At 41.8% G+C, this 13,865-nt stretch overlaps 1 protein-coding gene across 25 annotated transcripts in view; it reads right to left on the bottom strand.

Moving 5' to 3' along the window:
- Positions 1 to 1,000: 1,000 nt before the first annotated feature.
- CADPS (calcium dependent secretion activator) overlaps positions 1,001 to 13,865 on the bottom strand; it is a 469,919-nt gene continuing 457,054 nt past the window's right edge. For all 25 annotated transcript variants that reach the window (XM_045078225.1, XM_045078255.1, XM_045078257.1 and 22 more), the window contains 2 exons: positions 5,559 to 5,663; positions 1,001 to 2,222 (listed from right to left, as the gene is read on the bottom strand). In XM_045078225.1, the coding sequence (XP_044934160.1) occupies positions 2,043 to 2,222; positions 5,559 to 5,663 (285 nt within the window). In that variant the 3' untranslated portion in view covers positions 1,001 to 2,042. The remainder of the gene's footprint in view (positions 2,223 to 5,558; positions 5,664 to 13,865) is intronic.

The raw sequence follows: 13,865 nt of genomic DNA, 5'->3' as shown, positions 1-13,865 counted from the left end.
TTATCTTGATACCATTGGGCAAAGATTTTTCACACCTGAATGATATATCCCCGCCATTTATGTATCACCAATTCTGTGCTAGTGTCTATGGATTAAGGTTTCCGCATGGAGTTGTGTACCACAGAGCAAGTAACCTTAACCTTCCTGACCTCAGTTTGTTTGTTTGTTTATAATGAGGATTATAACAGTCCTCTTCCCTTGTGGTGGTTGTGAGATTTGGATGAGGTATTACATACAGAATGCCTGGTACAGAATAGTTGCTCAGTAAATGGGAGTTATCCTTGTCATCCTACTAAGGGCAGGAAGTACTGTTGATTTGTACCTGCAGACCTCAAGGATTAAAGAGAGTAGAATGTACTCTTCAGAGGGGTTGACTGGTAGAAAACAGCTGGTCTACCTGGTCCTACTGATCAATTTGTCATGTCTCTAAAACCTCGGTCAGGCCCAAGGAAAGGTCAGCTTGGTTTAGTGACAGATGCAAGTAAAACAGGTAAGTGTGCAAAACATTTGAGTTGTTTCACATGGGGGTGATTATTTTGCCGACAAGAAATGGGGAGCAAGAAGAGTGCTCCATATCTTAGAGAATCTTGAAAGATGCTTTAACAAATATATAAGAATCATATATAATTGGCACACGCTTTGTTTGAATGCAAACACTGCTGTTAAAGTAGTGCTTAAAAACAGTTTGTTGGCCTTCTTTTCGTACAGGAGAACATTTCTCTCGTTTACACTACTCTCTTGCTTAGCAGACCCTTATTTATCCTATAATGCAAGCGTAATCTGCCCAACATGTCCAAATGCCCACCGTTCTGAATTAATGAAGTCTGAATTAGAGGGACTTCTGGCTGCCTCTTGTGGAGACAAACATTTGAAAACCACCCCTCCATCAGTTTCAAGGACACGACCTCTTCCCTGCTCTTGGTCTCCTCTACCCACTTTGTGTGTGTTTCAGTTCTGGCTTTCAAAAGAGACAGAGGAAGAAAGACTCAGAAGTGTATTCTTAGGACATTTGAGTAGTTATTTATTGAGAAGCCACAGTTTTCCACACCTTCATAACTGTAGGCTTTATATAAGGCAAAAGCAAGATGGATCCACTACCTTACACAGAAAGAAAGAGCTCTGCAGAGGACCCCGGGGTCATGCAGTTACAGATCAAAATGCAATGTACATGACAGATATAAAAAACAGTGTGGAACAAAATAATTTAAGTTATGGTTACAGTCTACTCAAGGAAATACCCATATCTTATTATAAACACATTTATAGTCTAGGGTTGTAATTTAAATATTCAGGTTTTTACATACATAGTTATTGAAACATAAAAGCAAAACGTCACGTTTATTAGGATCAACTTTGACAGAAGATGGTTGTTCTGAACTGTGCTTGGTGTTAACTCATGATAGGATTGCGCTTGCCGTGGCAAATGAGAGCATCAATCCATTGGTGTGTAGCCGTCCCTTTCTGGCTAACTATACGGATCAATGAGAGGATGATTTAACAAGGAAACCAGGGGTTCATGTTTTCATTTCAGGCGAACACAAAGAACCAAAAGTTGGTTGCCGGAGACTTGCCTTTTGTTTTCCAGACACAAAGCACATCTATGTGTCTTGATTAAATTAATCCATTGTACTCATTGAAATAACTCTCATCCACGTAACGTGAAACAAGGAAGTACAATACTTGGTACACTCGCCCTCACATCCATTTACCGTCACTGCATACACAGTACATTAATGAAGCATCATTTAACTTCGCTGAGAACAGGAACACACCTAGCAGTTGGACTATGTATTTTCCATGAACAGTATTTAAAGAATGGTGCTCCATATTGCTTGTAAACATATAGACATGGGATCAGGAAATCAGTGGGGTCAAAGGTCATTTGCTAATCTTGGTACGACATAGCTAAAATGGCAATTGTATTGGTAAACGTCTCATGGGCATGGTAGTTGACAGAAAATTCCCTAATGGGGTTAACTAACAGACTAAGGACATGCATTGATTACAGGACTCCGTCCTAAAGGACTCCAGGCCCTGGCATTCTAGTCGTCTTCCTCGTCTTCTTCATCGCTGTCCTTCATGCTGATCCCCTGCAGGCCCCCACCCTCGCTCACTGAGGCCGTGGCTTCCTCCACAGTGAGCCGGTTCCGGATGGTTTCGTACGTCTTGCTGTTTAAGGTCGAGTCCAGGACCCCTTGCAATCGGAAATCTCTGTAGGTTTTCTAAGGAGGGAAAAAGATCAGTGATAAAAGAGGTCTCATCTCCATGAAGAGAGGGCAAGGACACAAAGCACTTATGGGTGTGAGAACACTGACCTTTGGCTAAGTGTCTCACTTTATGCATTGTCAAATGAAAAGCCACCATGCTCAGATTTCACTCGTACTGAACACTGAGATTCACCGAATGACAGAAAATGAGAAATTGAAGCAGGATAAACTGTATTAGCTGAGACAAAGCAAAGAACATAAGCTTGTGTTTATTCAATTCCATAAAGGGAAATGTTCCATGATTGTTTTGATTCTCTCTCTCTCTCTCTTTTTCTTTCTTTCTTTCTTTTTTTTTTGGTCTGGTTCTTTCTCTTAGGTTAGTATATTATAAGATGATAGACTGTGTAAAGGGCCATAACACATAAATAATGGATCGACGATGGTATTTTGCGATTTCCTTTGCAGTCTGGTCTTTAATAGTTTTGAGGCTCTAACTGCATATCCCTCTGTCTCATTCAGAAGATAGACATATGTATGTTGGTATATGAAACCTAGTATGGGCAGCAACAACTATGGGGAAGATGGAGTGCTAATGCTTCATCAATATGTCACAGACATGTGATTCATTTCTTATCTCCCCGGGAAAGAAATGTATCTATTCCGTTCACAACTTCATGGTCTTGGGGAAGAAATTTGGCTCATTTTCAAGAACAATGGCTTGGTATTACTGTACCACAAATTCTTTGTTCCTTCAGGCGATTTCTCTTGGATTTCCTGAGTTATCCCAGGGACTGTTTTTTTGTTTTTTTTTTCTAGAAATCGCTTAGCGTTAATTGAACATGACCAGAAGCATCTGGCTGTTGTCTACTTCTTAACATTTTTTTGGAAAAAGGTCTCCCTCTAACAACTTTTCTCATCACACTGCATATCATTTCAGCTACTGATTCTGCTGTGTGTTTTTTATATTGATATGGGACACTTGCTAAAGGGGCATGGGAAGGAATGTTAAATACTTCAGTGCATTCCCATTGTGACTTCTGTTTCTTGTCGTCCATCTAATGCAACCACAGTATCAACAATCACAATGTCAACCCCTCTTGAAGGTCCCATGTCATAATGACTGCAGAGTTAACTAGTGAATGCAGTTCAGCTCAGTGAAGTCCAATAATATCAAATTATGGATATAATGATCGCGTGTCCCCTTTACACCTGTTGTCTCAGCATGATTAATCACGGCACCTTCTTTCCTTTGTAAAAGCAATCTGATTTTGGCACTAAGTTAACAGGTCCTCTTAATTATGGATCAAACTGCAAGGCTCTCCTAGGTAGCTAGATAGCTGCCTGACTTGTCTTCACCTTGATGGGAAAGGGTAGGAGGCTGAGTAAATTCTGGGCATGGTACAGACCAGATATCCAGAAGATTAACTTGATTTTTTTGTACTTTTCAATCAGTTGTTCTGTTTCCACTTAAGATAATATAACTGGTGCCAGAGTGTGATGGGGAAAAGAAAGGTAGAAATCACTTGAGGGTTCTCCTCTTCATTCAAATTCCAGAGCAGTAGTCCCTAACTCAACTCTAACTGCCTGCAGACCGGGACCATATCTAGTCATTTAAAAATTTTCCATCTTGAAATATACGGCGAGGGGCTCATCTAGTATTTATCCAGTGTTGGACGAGTGAGTAAATGCTTGCTGAAGGAAGGGAGGGAGGGAAAGAATGGAGGAATGAAGAGAATGGAAGTGGAGGCAGGAAAGCAAACCAACTGTCTTTGGACGTTTGCCTCGAGGAAGGAGACCTCTGGCTAATGGGCTTAGTGAAGAGTGGCACACTCTGCTTCATACCTGTGTGTTGTGACACTAGTTAGACTGAGCCCATCCCGGCAAAAGTGAAGGGAGCTCTTTTGCCAGTGACATTTCTGCCCCTTCTCTGTGGTTCATGTCTGTGGTTTTTTTTGGCAGAAGGCTAAGAATAAACCTCTCTCAGACTTACATTTTTTCCTTAATGAAATATTGCTAGTTCCAATATTCCCAACATAGATCTAGAAATAGCAGTAATGGGAAGATATAGATTTTAAAATCATAAAATTAACGTCTTCTTTTCATGTCCACCCAGTAAGTGTCAAACAAACAAATCCCGCCTCCCTCAAAAGAAGAGTGTTTATTCCCAGGACATGGAATTGAAGTGCTCAGGCAATGGCTGATGAGCTTGCTTTAGGAACTGTAATTTTAAAAATATGAAAATTAGGCTGGGTCTACGGTCCGAGTGCATACATTTCTTTTTTAAGATCTGCAATAACGGCTGTCTGTAACCTTCCCCGCGCAGACGCTTTGTGAGATCAAATGCAGATGATAATAATTCTCTTTAATTACACTCAACAGAACAGTAATTGGTTTTAAGTCAGCACTGGGGTAGAGGAGCACCTTCAATGAAATGGTGCTAATCCTAAAGAGACTAAGAAATGGGTTGGGGGCGGGGGGGTGGGGGGAGAGAGGGGGTAGGGGGTAGAGACAGGGTGGAGGGGGGGACTTCTGGCAAACCGTTAAGACATAGAAATTCAGCTACGTTTTGTTGTTAAAATGTTTTTAAAGACACTTTCTGCTTTGAAGGAGATTTTTGCATCACGAATGTTTTAAAACCCTCTATGGTAAAGCATCAAATGGAAACTGAAATGATCAAAAACGTATTTACCCCCTTCTGTGATCTTATTATTTCATGTAAACCACTGAGATTTCACGCTGAAATAATTATCATTAGTCCAAGGCACACACACAAGAACAGGGAAAAAAGCTACTTTCAGGGTATGTTATCTCACCTTTGTGATCCTTTCCATTTGATTGTATACACGCATTGTAAGAGAAACTACTTCAATTAACTATGAGAACAATATTGATTTGCATCCTGATAATGATCACAGGACATATTTAGAAATAGCTGGAGGTAAATATTTCTATTACATTAATTGTGGCAAAATTTTATTTAATTAAACCATAAATGAAATTGGTAATTATGTGATTAGCATTATGGTACCCAAACCAGTTTTTGAAAGTCTAATGCACAGGGCACGAAGGCCCCTGCAGTATTTTTGCATGACAGATACGTAAAGTATTTTTCTGGCCTGGATAAAATATCAAATTCCTTTTTGTTAATTTTTCCTTTGATGTCTGAGTAATGAATTAACCACGCATCCCGAAGTGATTTCATAGGTTTTTCTTGCACGGGATGCTGCTTTAGAAATCATCTTGTTTTATATGTAAGCCAATATCTTTTGTGTTAAGCAACTTCTGCAGCTGGACAATGAAAGGTATTTCAGTGAGTTGTTTGCAAAGAAGAATAATTATTTTTTCTTTTACCTTTACCATCCTAATTAGTGTTTTCAACTGATAAATGTGAAGCTGTAAGTCCATCCGGTCCGTCAACCAGGTGCAGATCACGTTCATGGAGCTGTTGTACCATTGCTGAAAAAAGAGACAAAAGTTCTCCAGCCAACACATCACGAAGCGTTTGCAGAGGAGAGAGGAAGCAGACCATGTTTGAGCACCTGTTCTGTTCCGAGGAGAGACTAAATGGTTAAAGGGAATTTGAGAGCAGAGATAAATTGTGAACATTAGTTGACACAAAAATGCCATGGTACCCGATCAGCCTAAAAAGAGATGGGTTTGGACTTTGAATCTAAGAACTCTTCCACAATCAACATCTCTTACACAATCAATACATCTAGACCATTCTGGCTCTTCTGATTCTCCTTTTTGTTGGTTAGTTTTACTCTGTTGAGAGTCAAGTCACTGCTTATTTCCTAAATCCGCTGTTTTAGATGCCCAGGGGGATGGGGCTTTCTCCGCGGGACAAACTGATGTTACCTGCTACTTACCTTTTGAAAAATCCAGACCCTGTCTGCAGAGGACAATGCTGGGAATTGGGCTGAGAGCCTTATGAATTGAGGGTGAAGTGTACCTTCCTTTACCCTCCTGGGGGAACTGGGATAGAGACAAGGAATCAGGTTTTTCTTTAAGGGCCAAATCATACTCTGGGCAGCTTCTGTGCCCTTACGTCGGTTGTGCAATCTGTTTTAATCTTAACACCAAAAAATTATGGAAGATGGAAGAAAAAAACCATCTACAAATGAGCTCATTTCAAGCTGTTGAAATCATACTTCCCCTTAAGGGGGTTAAATTTTGCTTCTTGTCTGTGAAAAATGCTTGAAGCTGTGTCACTTTAGACTGCCACCCCTGTGGTGCAGGAAGTCTCTGGTGCGGTATGATTTTGCAGTACTGCTCATATATTCATAAATCTCACTCGGAGACATATGAACAGTGTTAGGAAGTGTCAGTATGAAAAAAAAAATCTAATCTTTTAAACTTCACCAGGTTTCATTACGCATTGCCGCTTATACCAAACAATTTACAAATAAAATGAAAAGGTGTGGATGGACCTATATATTTATTTATGGGGCATCTATATGAACTGTGCACAGAAGAGATGCAAGAAAAAAAGAGTGGTTAGAGAATCGAGATGATGCCTCCTCTCGTGCTAACCAGCACGGACGCACACGTGCACGCGCGCACACGCACACGCACACACATTGCACACCAGTGGGGATTTGAAAAGCATAAATAAAAACATGTTTCTGATGGTAACTCCACCCTTTCTCACCTAAAGATCATCCAAAATCAGTTTATGCCTAACACTCACAGTTTTTCTGAAGCCTTGTTTCTGACTTAATTTCTTTAAAAAAAATTAATTTGGGTTTTTACTTGCAAGGTAGAACTGCCAAGTTTCACCTTGTAAGAAACGACACAGTCTCAGCCATGGCGTTCAGAAGCCCTCTTTGCAATCTTTCATTTCTAGGCTCCTTCCTCATCAGAGCCAATTGTGGCTCTCCTTGGAGCCCAGCCGCAAACAGAGACCACACTACCCCAATCAAGGCGGCATTGCAGCCTCACAGCCAACTTCTGCTCTTTTAAAGATCATGGAGGCGAAACTGTCAGTTTTAGGAACCTTCTGTCCCTCCCCAGGGAGCAGGCAGGGTGGGGGGTGGGGAATTTTTCCCCCTGAAATTCACAGTTCACTCCATGTAGGAGGGGGTTTGCCCGGGTCAAGCTGCTTCAGGCATGGACAGGTTTTCCCCTCTAGGAGTGAGAACATTTTACTGAAACTTTTTTGGGGTGGGGTGAGGTGGGGGAGTGATTATTGGGGAGTGTTTTTGGCACCTCCTGCCTTGGGATTCTGGAGCCTTTGCTGTCACTGCATCTGGGTTTATTAAGATGGTGTCTGGGGACAGGAATACCACGGGTCACCAGCGTTTCTGCAGTGCTCCCTTACTCTTAGCAACTGGGGGCTCTCTTGTGTTCACCCCAGCACTCAAATCCTGTTTGCTGGGCTTTTTCTAACATGCAGTAACATATTTCGAGACTCACAAGCATCAGTACCCCCTCGACCCTACCTCCTGGAGTTGGAAGATGACATGTCAAAGAACATGGGGGCCTCCTGGCCAAACCTACACACCCAGGGCCACACGACAGGTGCATCTTGGGGACACAAAAGAGGAATGTGGCACTCTGGCTTCTAGGCAGAGGTGGCATTTTGCTTTGGCTGTGACAACAGGCAAACCGGCGCTGGCTGATATCACTGCCAGCAAGCCTCGTGCAACATGCCTTTTTCTCTTTGCTGAGAGACGTGCCACCTTTCAGGGGAAAAAAAAAAATAACGACCTCCCCCCCCCTTACTTTGTATAAGTAATTCCTATTCTTGCAAATGGCTTCTAGAGAGTAAAAAATAAAAACAAAAATAAAAAGGTAGGATACTCTGAATCTCTCTCTGCTGCGGAAAGGGTAGGGAGGTAGCAAATACATACAGCAATGGATTAGTGTATCACGCTTGTCGATTCCCACCCCAGGAGAATAAGAGAGCCCTGGAACATCCATGCCTTTCCTCCTGGATCTCACATCTAGCAAAAGAAGTGTAAAAAATGTATGATGCCCCATTGGCTACGCATTTCAAGAGGCAAAAGGGAGTAAGTCACTCCTTTCCAAACCTTATGCTCAGTAGATGAAATTGGAGGCACACAGCGCTAACTTGGATGCGGCACAGCGCTAACTTGGTTTTCCAGAAAGGCGCTTAAAGGCATTTGGGTGTCGGAGGAAGCAAGAGTCACTGCCTTCTAGAACTTTAAAATGTTAGAGGTGAAAAAGATCTTCCCTGTTAGTAGAGGAGGAAACAAAGGCCCAGAGAGGTGATGTGACTTGCCCAAGGTCACGCAGCTAGTGAGTCTAGGGGTGGGTTTTTTTTTTTTTTAGAATTAGGCACTGGATTGAGAGAGCTGATCATGGAATTACTCCTCCCAAGGAGGGGCGAAAGAATATACTGGTTGGGAGAGCTGAGCGTGTGCACCTCTTTCCAACTGCATGCTCAGGATCTCGCATCGACAGCTAGAAATAGGCCTTAGTGGGAGTTTTTACACCATGGAAATTGGCAAACACCAAAAACCACGGCATTCTCCCTCCCAGAAAGCCAGTTGTTAAACATTTACCAGCACATTACTGGGTATCTGGGTTGTTCCTGCTTGTTCTCATTTGGGGCTTATTATTCAGGTTTGCTTTATTTGAGGCGGATGCTAACAAGGCAGATTTGTTAGGATTCTTCAAAACAGGAAATGAAACATTTTAAGGTCTCCCCATTTTGTTTTGTCTTGGGTGCAGATATGCCTTTTCCAGAAATATCCTAATACTTGGACACTAAAACTTTGATAAAATGCTCTCTAAACCCTAGGAAAAAAAATTGTGGGCTCTCAACCTGGACTAAGTGTTTAAGTATAATCATGACTCCTTTGCTGGCCTCCCTTTTGTTCAGGAATATTAATTGGAAACTTCCTAAATAAGGTTCCTTTAATCTTAAAAAAGCACTGGAGAAATAAAATCCCCAATACCTGGGGCTCCTTTAAAATATTCTCTGGGGAGAGTTTGGTGAGGGTTCTGGAGCTGGAACCCAAAAGGATGCCCATCCAGAGGAAGTCCCTTGGAAAGCTGGGGACTTCTCTAGTAGTTGTAACCAGATCTGAAAGCTCTATTGAGGAGAAGCTGGAAGGCTGCTCTGAGACTCTGTCATTTAATCTTTCTTTCTTCCTCTCTATAGTGTAGTCCTTAAGAGCAGAGGCCTCACCTGTCTTTCCCCTAGCTTTGTGATCTTCAGCAAATTATTTACATTCTCAAAGATGCAGTTTTCTGATCAGAAAATGGGGATTAATCAGGCTTTTTCAGAGGCTTTCTGACGACCCAAGGAAGTTATGCTAGCAAGGCTCTCAGCCTCATACTGGGGCTGAGAAATGTGAGTTGCTGCCACCACCACCACCATTAACCACCGTCACCACTCACATCTTCATCACCATCACCATCACCATCACCTCTCTATTCTTTTTCTTGATCTCTCTCTCTCACACACCAAGAAATGCCATAAAGGTGGGGGAGGAAGATGAGCAAGTGACCAGAGAAAGGCATGTGGCTGTGGAGAAAATGGCTCCTGTCGGAATACCTCTGGAATTGCATGCATGAGTCTTACAGGACATGGACTAACTCTCAGCAATTCCATTGTAAAGTGTTTTGTGGTAGATCACCACCCAAACCTAGACAACCATCCTGGGTGCATAAAGCACATTTTAAACTACATTAGACCTAGATTTAATACTGGATAAAAAGAATTCAGACAAATAATGAGTGATTTTTTCAAACTTCCTGTGCACAAGTTACAGCTTAACTTGGGTTGGCTACTTATTAGCTGGATAACCTTCAAACAAGATACTTAACTCTCTCTCAGTCTCCTCTTGGGGGTTAATACCAGTACCTGCTTCATAGGATTACTGCGAGTATTAAAAAAGATAATTATGAAAAGTGCCCAGCAGAGTTACTCTCACATACTAAGCACTCAATAAAATTTAGCAATGGGGCGCCTCGGTGGTGGAGTTGGTTAAGCGTCCAATTCTTAGTTTAGGCTTAGGTCATGGTCTATCTTGAGATAGAGCTCCGAGTGGCTCTCAGTGAGTCTGCTCATCCTTCTCCCTCCCCCTCTGCCCCCCCCCACTCACGTTTGGTGCATGTACCCTCTCTCAAATAAAAATCTTAAAAAAAAAATAAATTAAATTAGCGACTATTATAATTATCCCCAGAAACATAAAGAGAGCCTTTTCAATATACAATGCAAAGGAATTTTCATGATTCATTTCTAGTAGGAGCTTTGACAGTTAATATGCAGATCTACTCAGGTAACACCTTGCACCTTGTAAACACACTGACTTCATGCAGAGAAACCCTTATACATAACTCTCTCTTCCATAATATTGGGGTTCGCCATACCAGGATTAGGGTGAGGCTAGTGAGGCAGGAACTTGCAAATACAGGATTAGATATTGTCTTTTTTTTTTTTAAAGGTTTTACTAATTTATTTGACAGAGTGAGATCACAAGTAGGCGGGGGGGGGGCACATAGAGGAAGCAGGCTCCCCGCTGAGCAAAGACCCAGATGCAGGACTGGATCCCAGGATCCGGGATCATGACCTGAACTGAAGGCAGAGGCTTAACACACTGAGCCATCCAGGCACCCCAGGATCAGATATTGTCTTTAATTAATATTCTGATATTTTGTTCATCCTGGATTATTTGCATCCATTTTGATTTTTTAAGGTAGTATTAAAAGATTATTGATCTTAATCACCATATTTTTTTGGTTTCCCCTTAATTTTTATAACTGATAAGGGACTCCTTCACCTCTTCCTAATCCCAGCCCCAGGGCTCCCTGTTCCCCTGGAAACTTGATCACTGGGAAGTGCTGCAGGATTGAGAGATAGGATGATGAATACTTCACACTTCACTAGACAATAGAGGGTTCACAGCAACTGGACTTCCACTTGGATTTGGAGACACACTAATCAGCCAGTAAGACGGTGACTACAGGATGGCTGCTGCCCTCATGTCTTCTGCCACCAGAGCCACATAGATGCATCTGAATTCCTCCATAGAGGAGGATCTGAGTTCTATTGTTAGTTCCTCTCTAAATATGTATTTCCTTTGAAACCCGCATTCCCTATCTTGATGTTAATTTGATGTCCTAAAGAGACCTGACTGTTAATGACTCATTTGTCTTCAGAGCAAATGAGCGGCATCACACATGAGCGGCAATGACAGCAAGGAGTAGAGGGCGAGCAGAGAACAACTCGCGGTGTGCCTCCATCCTCACGGATCACGAGAGTAACATATGCCCTAGACGTAAGCAACCCCCTATTGGGTATGACCACGTATCTGGCACTAGAGTCTGCTGTTTTAAACGCAGAACTGTTGTGTACTGGATAGGCCATACACACAGCTAATGAAAGTACAGGTATCCCCCACTTTTCTAAAGTTTACCTTGTGCCACTTCGCTTTTATGAAGGACCTACATTAGTCCCCGTTTTCGCTAACTGAAAGAAATTGGAAGAGGATTTTTGCTTTAATGAAAAAAGGCAGAAAGCAAGAACAGCGGTCAGCGTTTCTGTTGCAGTAGCGAGAGTGGCCCCAACAAACTCCTTCCCTGGGAACTATACTCAGCATCTCAGCCTCAGGCCACCAGAGCTTTAACGGGTATCTACGAGCATCTGCGCTTTATCTCCATTTATTCTGTGCATCCATTAGCCAGATGTGTCCTAAGGTATCAGAAAACCCTAAGAGAGGTTATTTTGGGAGCTTGGGGAAGTTCAAAATTTTTTCCATATAAATTAATGGTAATTGCTGCTTCACTTTATACCATTCTGGCTTAAGAAGGTTTTCAGAGGAATGCTCTATTTTGGAATAGCAGGAGGAACCTGTAGTTAGCTATTTGTTGAACACCTAGCCCTTTCAATATTCAAGTGCTCTGCACAGTATTCTGCAAACATTTTATAATTCAGTCATTGAGTTGGACTTCTAGGAGGTTGACACTATTAACAGCCTCATTTTGTAGATGAGGAAAAAGGGCATAGGTAAATTAAGTTAGTAGCCTGGGGTCACACAACTAGTAAGTGGTCCTATAGGCTTCAAGTTGGTTATTTACCACTAACATGTGTATAAGTTGTCCCATTCAATGCAAATGTTAAAAAGTAATGGCCTATTTACAGAGAGACAATTCCGGTTCTGTGTGGTTCCTCAGCAAAGTCATTCAGCTCTGGAATTCTCAAAGGAGAAGTGTGTGAGTAGGATAATGCTGTGGAACCTGTTTCCCTCAGAGCCCAAGCTTGGCTTGGAGTTGAAGATTCTACTTTTTATGACTCAGCAACTGGCTAAGCAGAGTGTCTCAACAGCCTTAAAGAACTGGGAGACAATCATTGCTGAGTCTTAATGGAAATGATTAGAAAAAACTGGATGGGAATGAGGGCATGTAGTTTCTAAGCTAGAATCAGTGTAGTTTTTCTTCTTCTCTGTAGCCCTTCCTGATCTCTTCTTATTTGCTTTTAGGTTGGTAACTTAGCAAATGCTACTGGTAGAAAGTTCTCACTGGGGGCAGGTTGAGTTTTTGAAGAGAAACACAACTAGAAAAGTTGCCTTTATCACAATGGACTAAATTTTCCTGAGAATTTTAGAAATACAAAAGCTATAACACTGATTAAAATTCCAGTTCTGGGGCGCCTGGGTGGCTCAGTTGTTTATGCAACTGCCTTTGGCTCAGGTCATGATCCTGCATGATCCTGGAGTCCTGGGATCAAGTCCCACATCAGGCTCCCAGCTCTGTGGGAAGTCTGCTTCTCCCTCTGACCTTCTCCCCTCTCATGTTCTCTCTATCTCAAACAAATAATTAAAATCTTAAAATTTCAGTTCTGAAAAACTACACATCATAAGCTTTAAAATTTTCAGTATAATAGGGACAGTAACATAGTAAGACCTTGGGGAAATTTGGTTTCATGTTAAATTAAAGAACAGAAAGCACCATAAAAGAAATAATTTTAGGCAGAGTAACAAATCCAATGAAAATAGCCTAGTGCAAAATCCAGGTCTTTCTTTCTCTGTTGCTGTCTCTTTAAAAAGACTCTTTTTTTTTCTCTTTAAAAAAAAAGTTCTATTGAAGTAGAACACACATACTGTAGTGTCTTGCTTTAAGCAAAATATATTCTCATATATATACACACATATCGAACAAGACATGTTGCCCCATGCCTATAATTAAGGGTAATATTTTGCTCAATATTGTAAAAATGAGCTCTTTTTTGAAAGTACGGCATTTGGCCTAAGGGCCAATAACCACCACAAACCAACTTCACACACTTTCTTGGGTGAAAAATTTGTGACTTGGTCCAATATATCATAGGCATAAATGATAGCTGAAATCCACAAGGATCTGAGTTCTATTGTTAGTTCATTTCTAAATATGTATTTCCTTTGAAACCGGCATGGTCAAGCCTATATGCCAGGCAGACACATCACTAAATGCCTGGGCAGCTCATGGCTAAATTCTCACAACCTGAGTCTCTGTTAGCAGGTAAGGAATCCGAGACTCAGAGAAGTGGCCTGGCCACTAGCAAGAGATGGAGCTAAAGAGGCTGAGAGGCAGGGCAGCCTGTGGCCAAGAAAAAGGATGTGACCCGGGCCTCTCCTGTGTTTGAATCTTGTTAAGTCTCCTTACCTCTCACCTCTCTAAGCCTCAGTTTCCTCATCTGCTAAATGGGGA

The sequence above is a fragment of the Mustela putorius genome, unplaced genomic scaffold (genome assembly GCF_011764305.1).
Source record: "Mustela putorius furo isolate JIRA1106 unplaced genomic scaffold, ASM1176430v1.1 tig00000095_pilon_pilon_pilon, whole genome shotgun sequence".
In the NCBI taxonomy this organism is placed as follows: Eukaryota; Metazoa; Chordata; class Mammalia; order Carnivora; family Mustelidae; genus Mustela; species Mustela putorius.
Note: the sequence above shows the minus strand (reverse complement) of the source record. Positions and strands in the feature narration are given on the sequence as shown.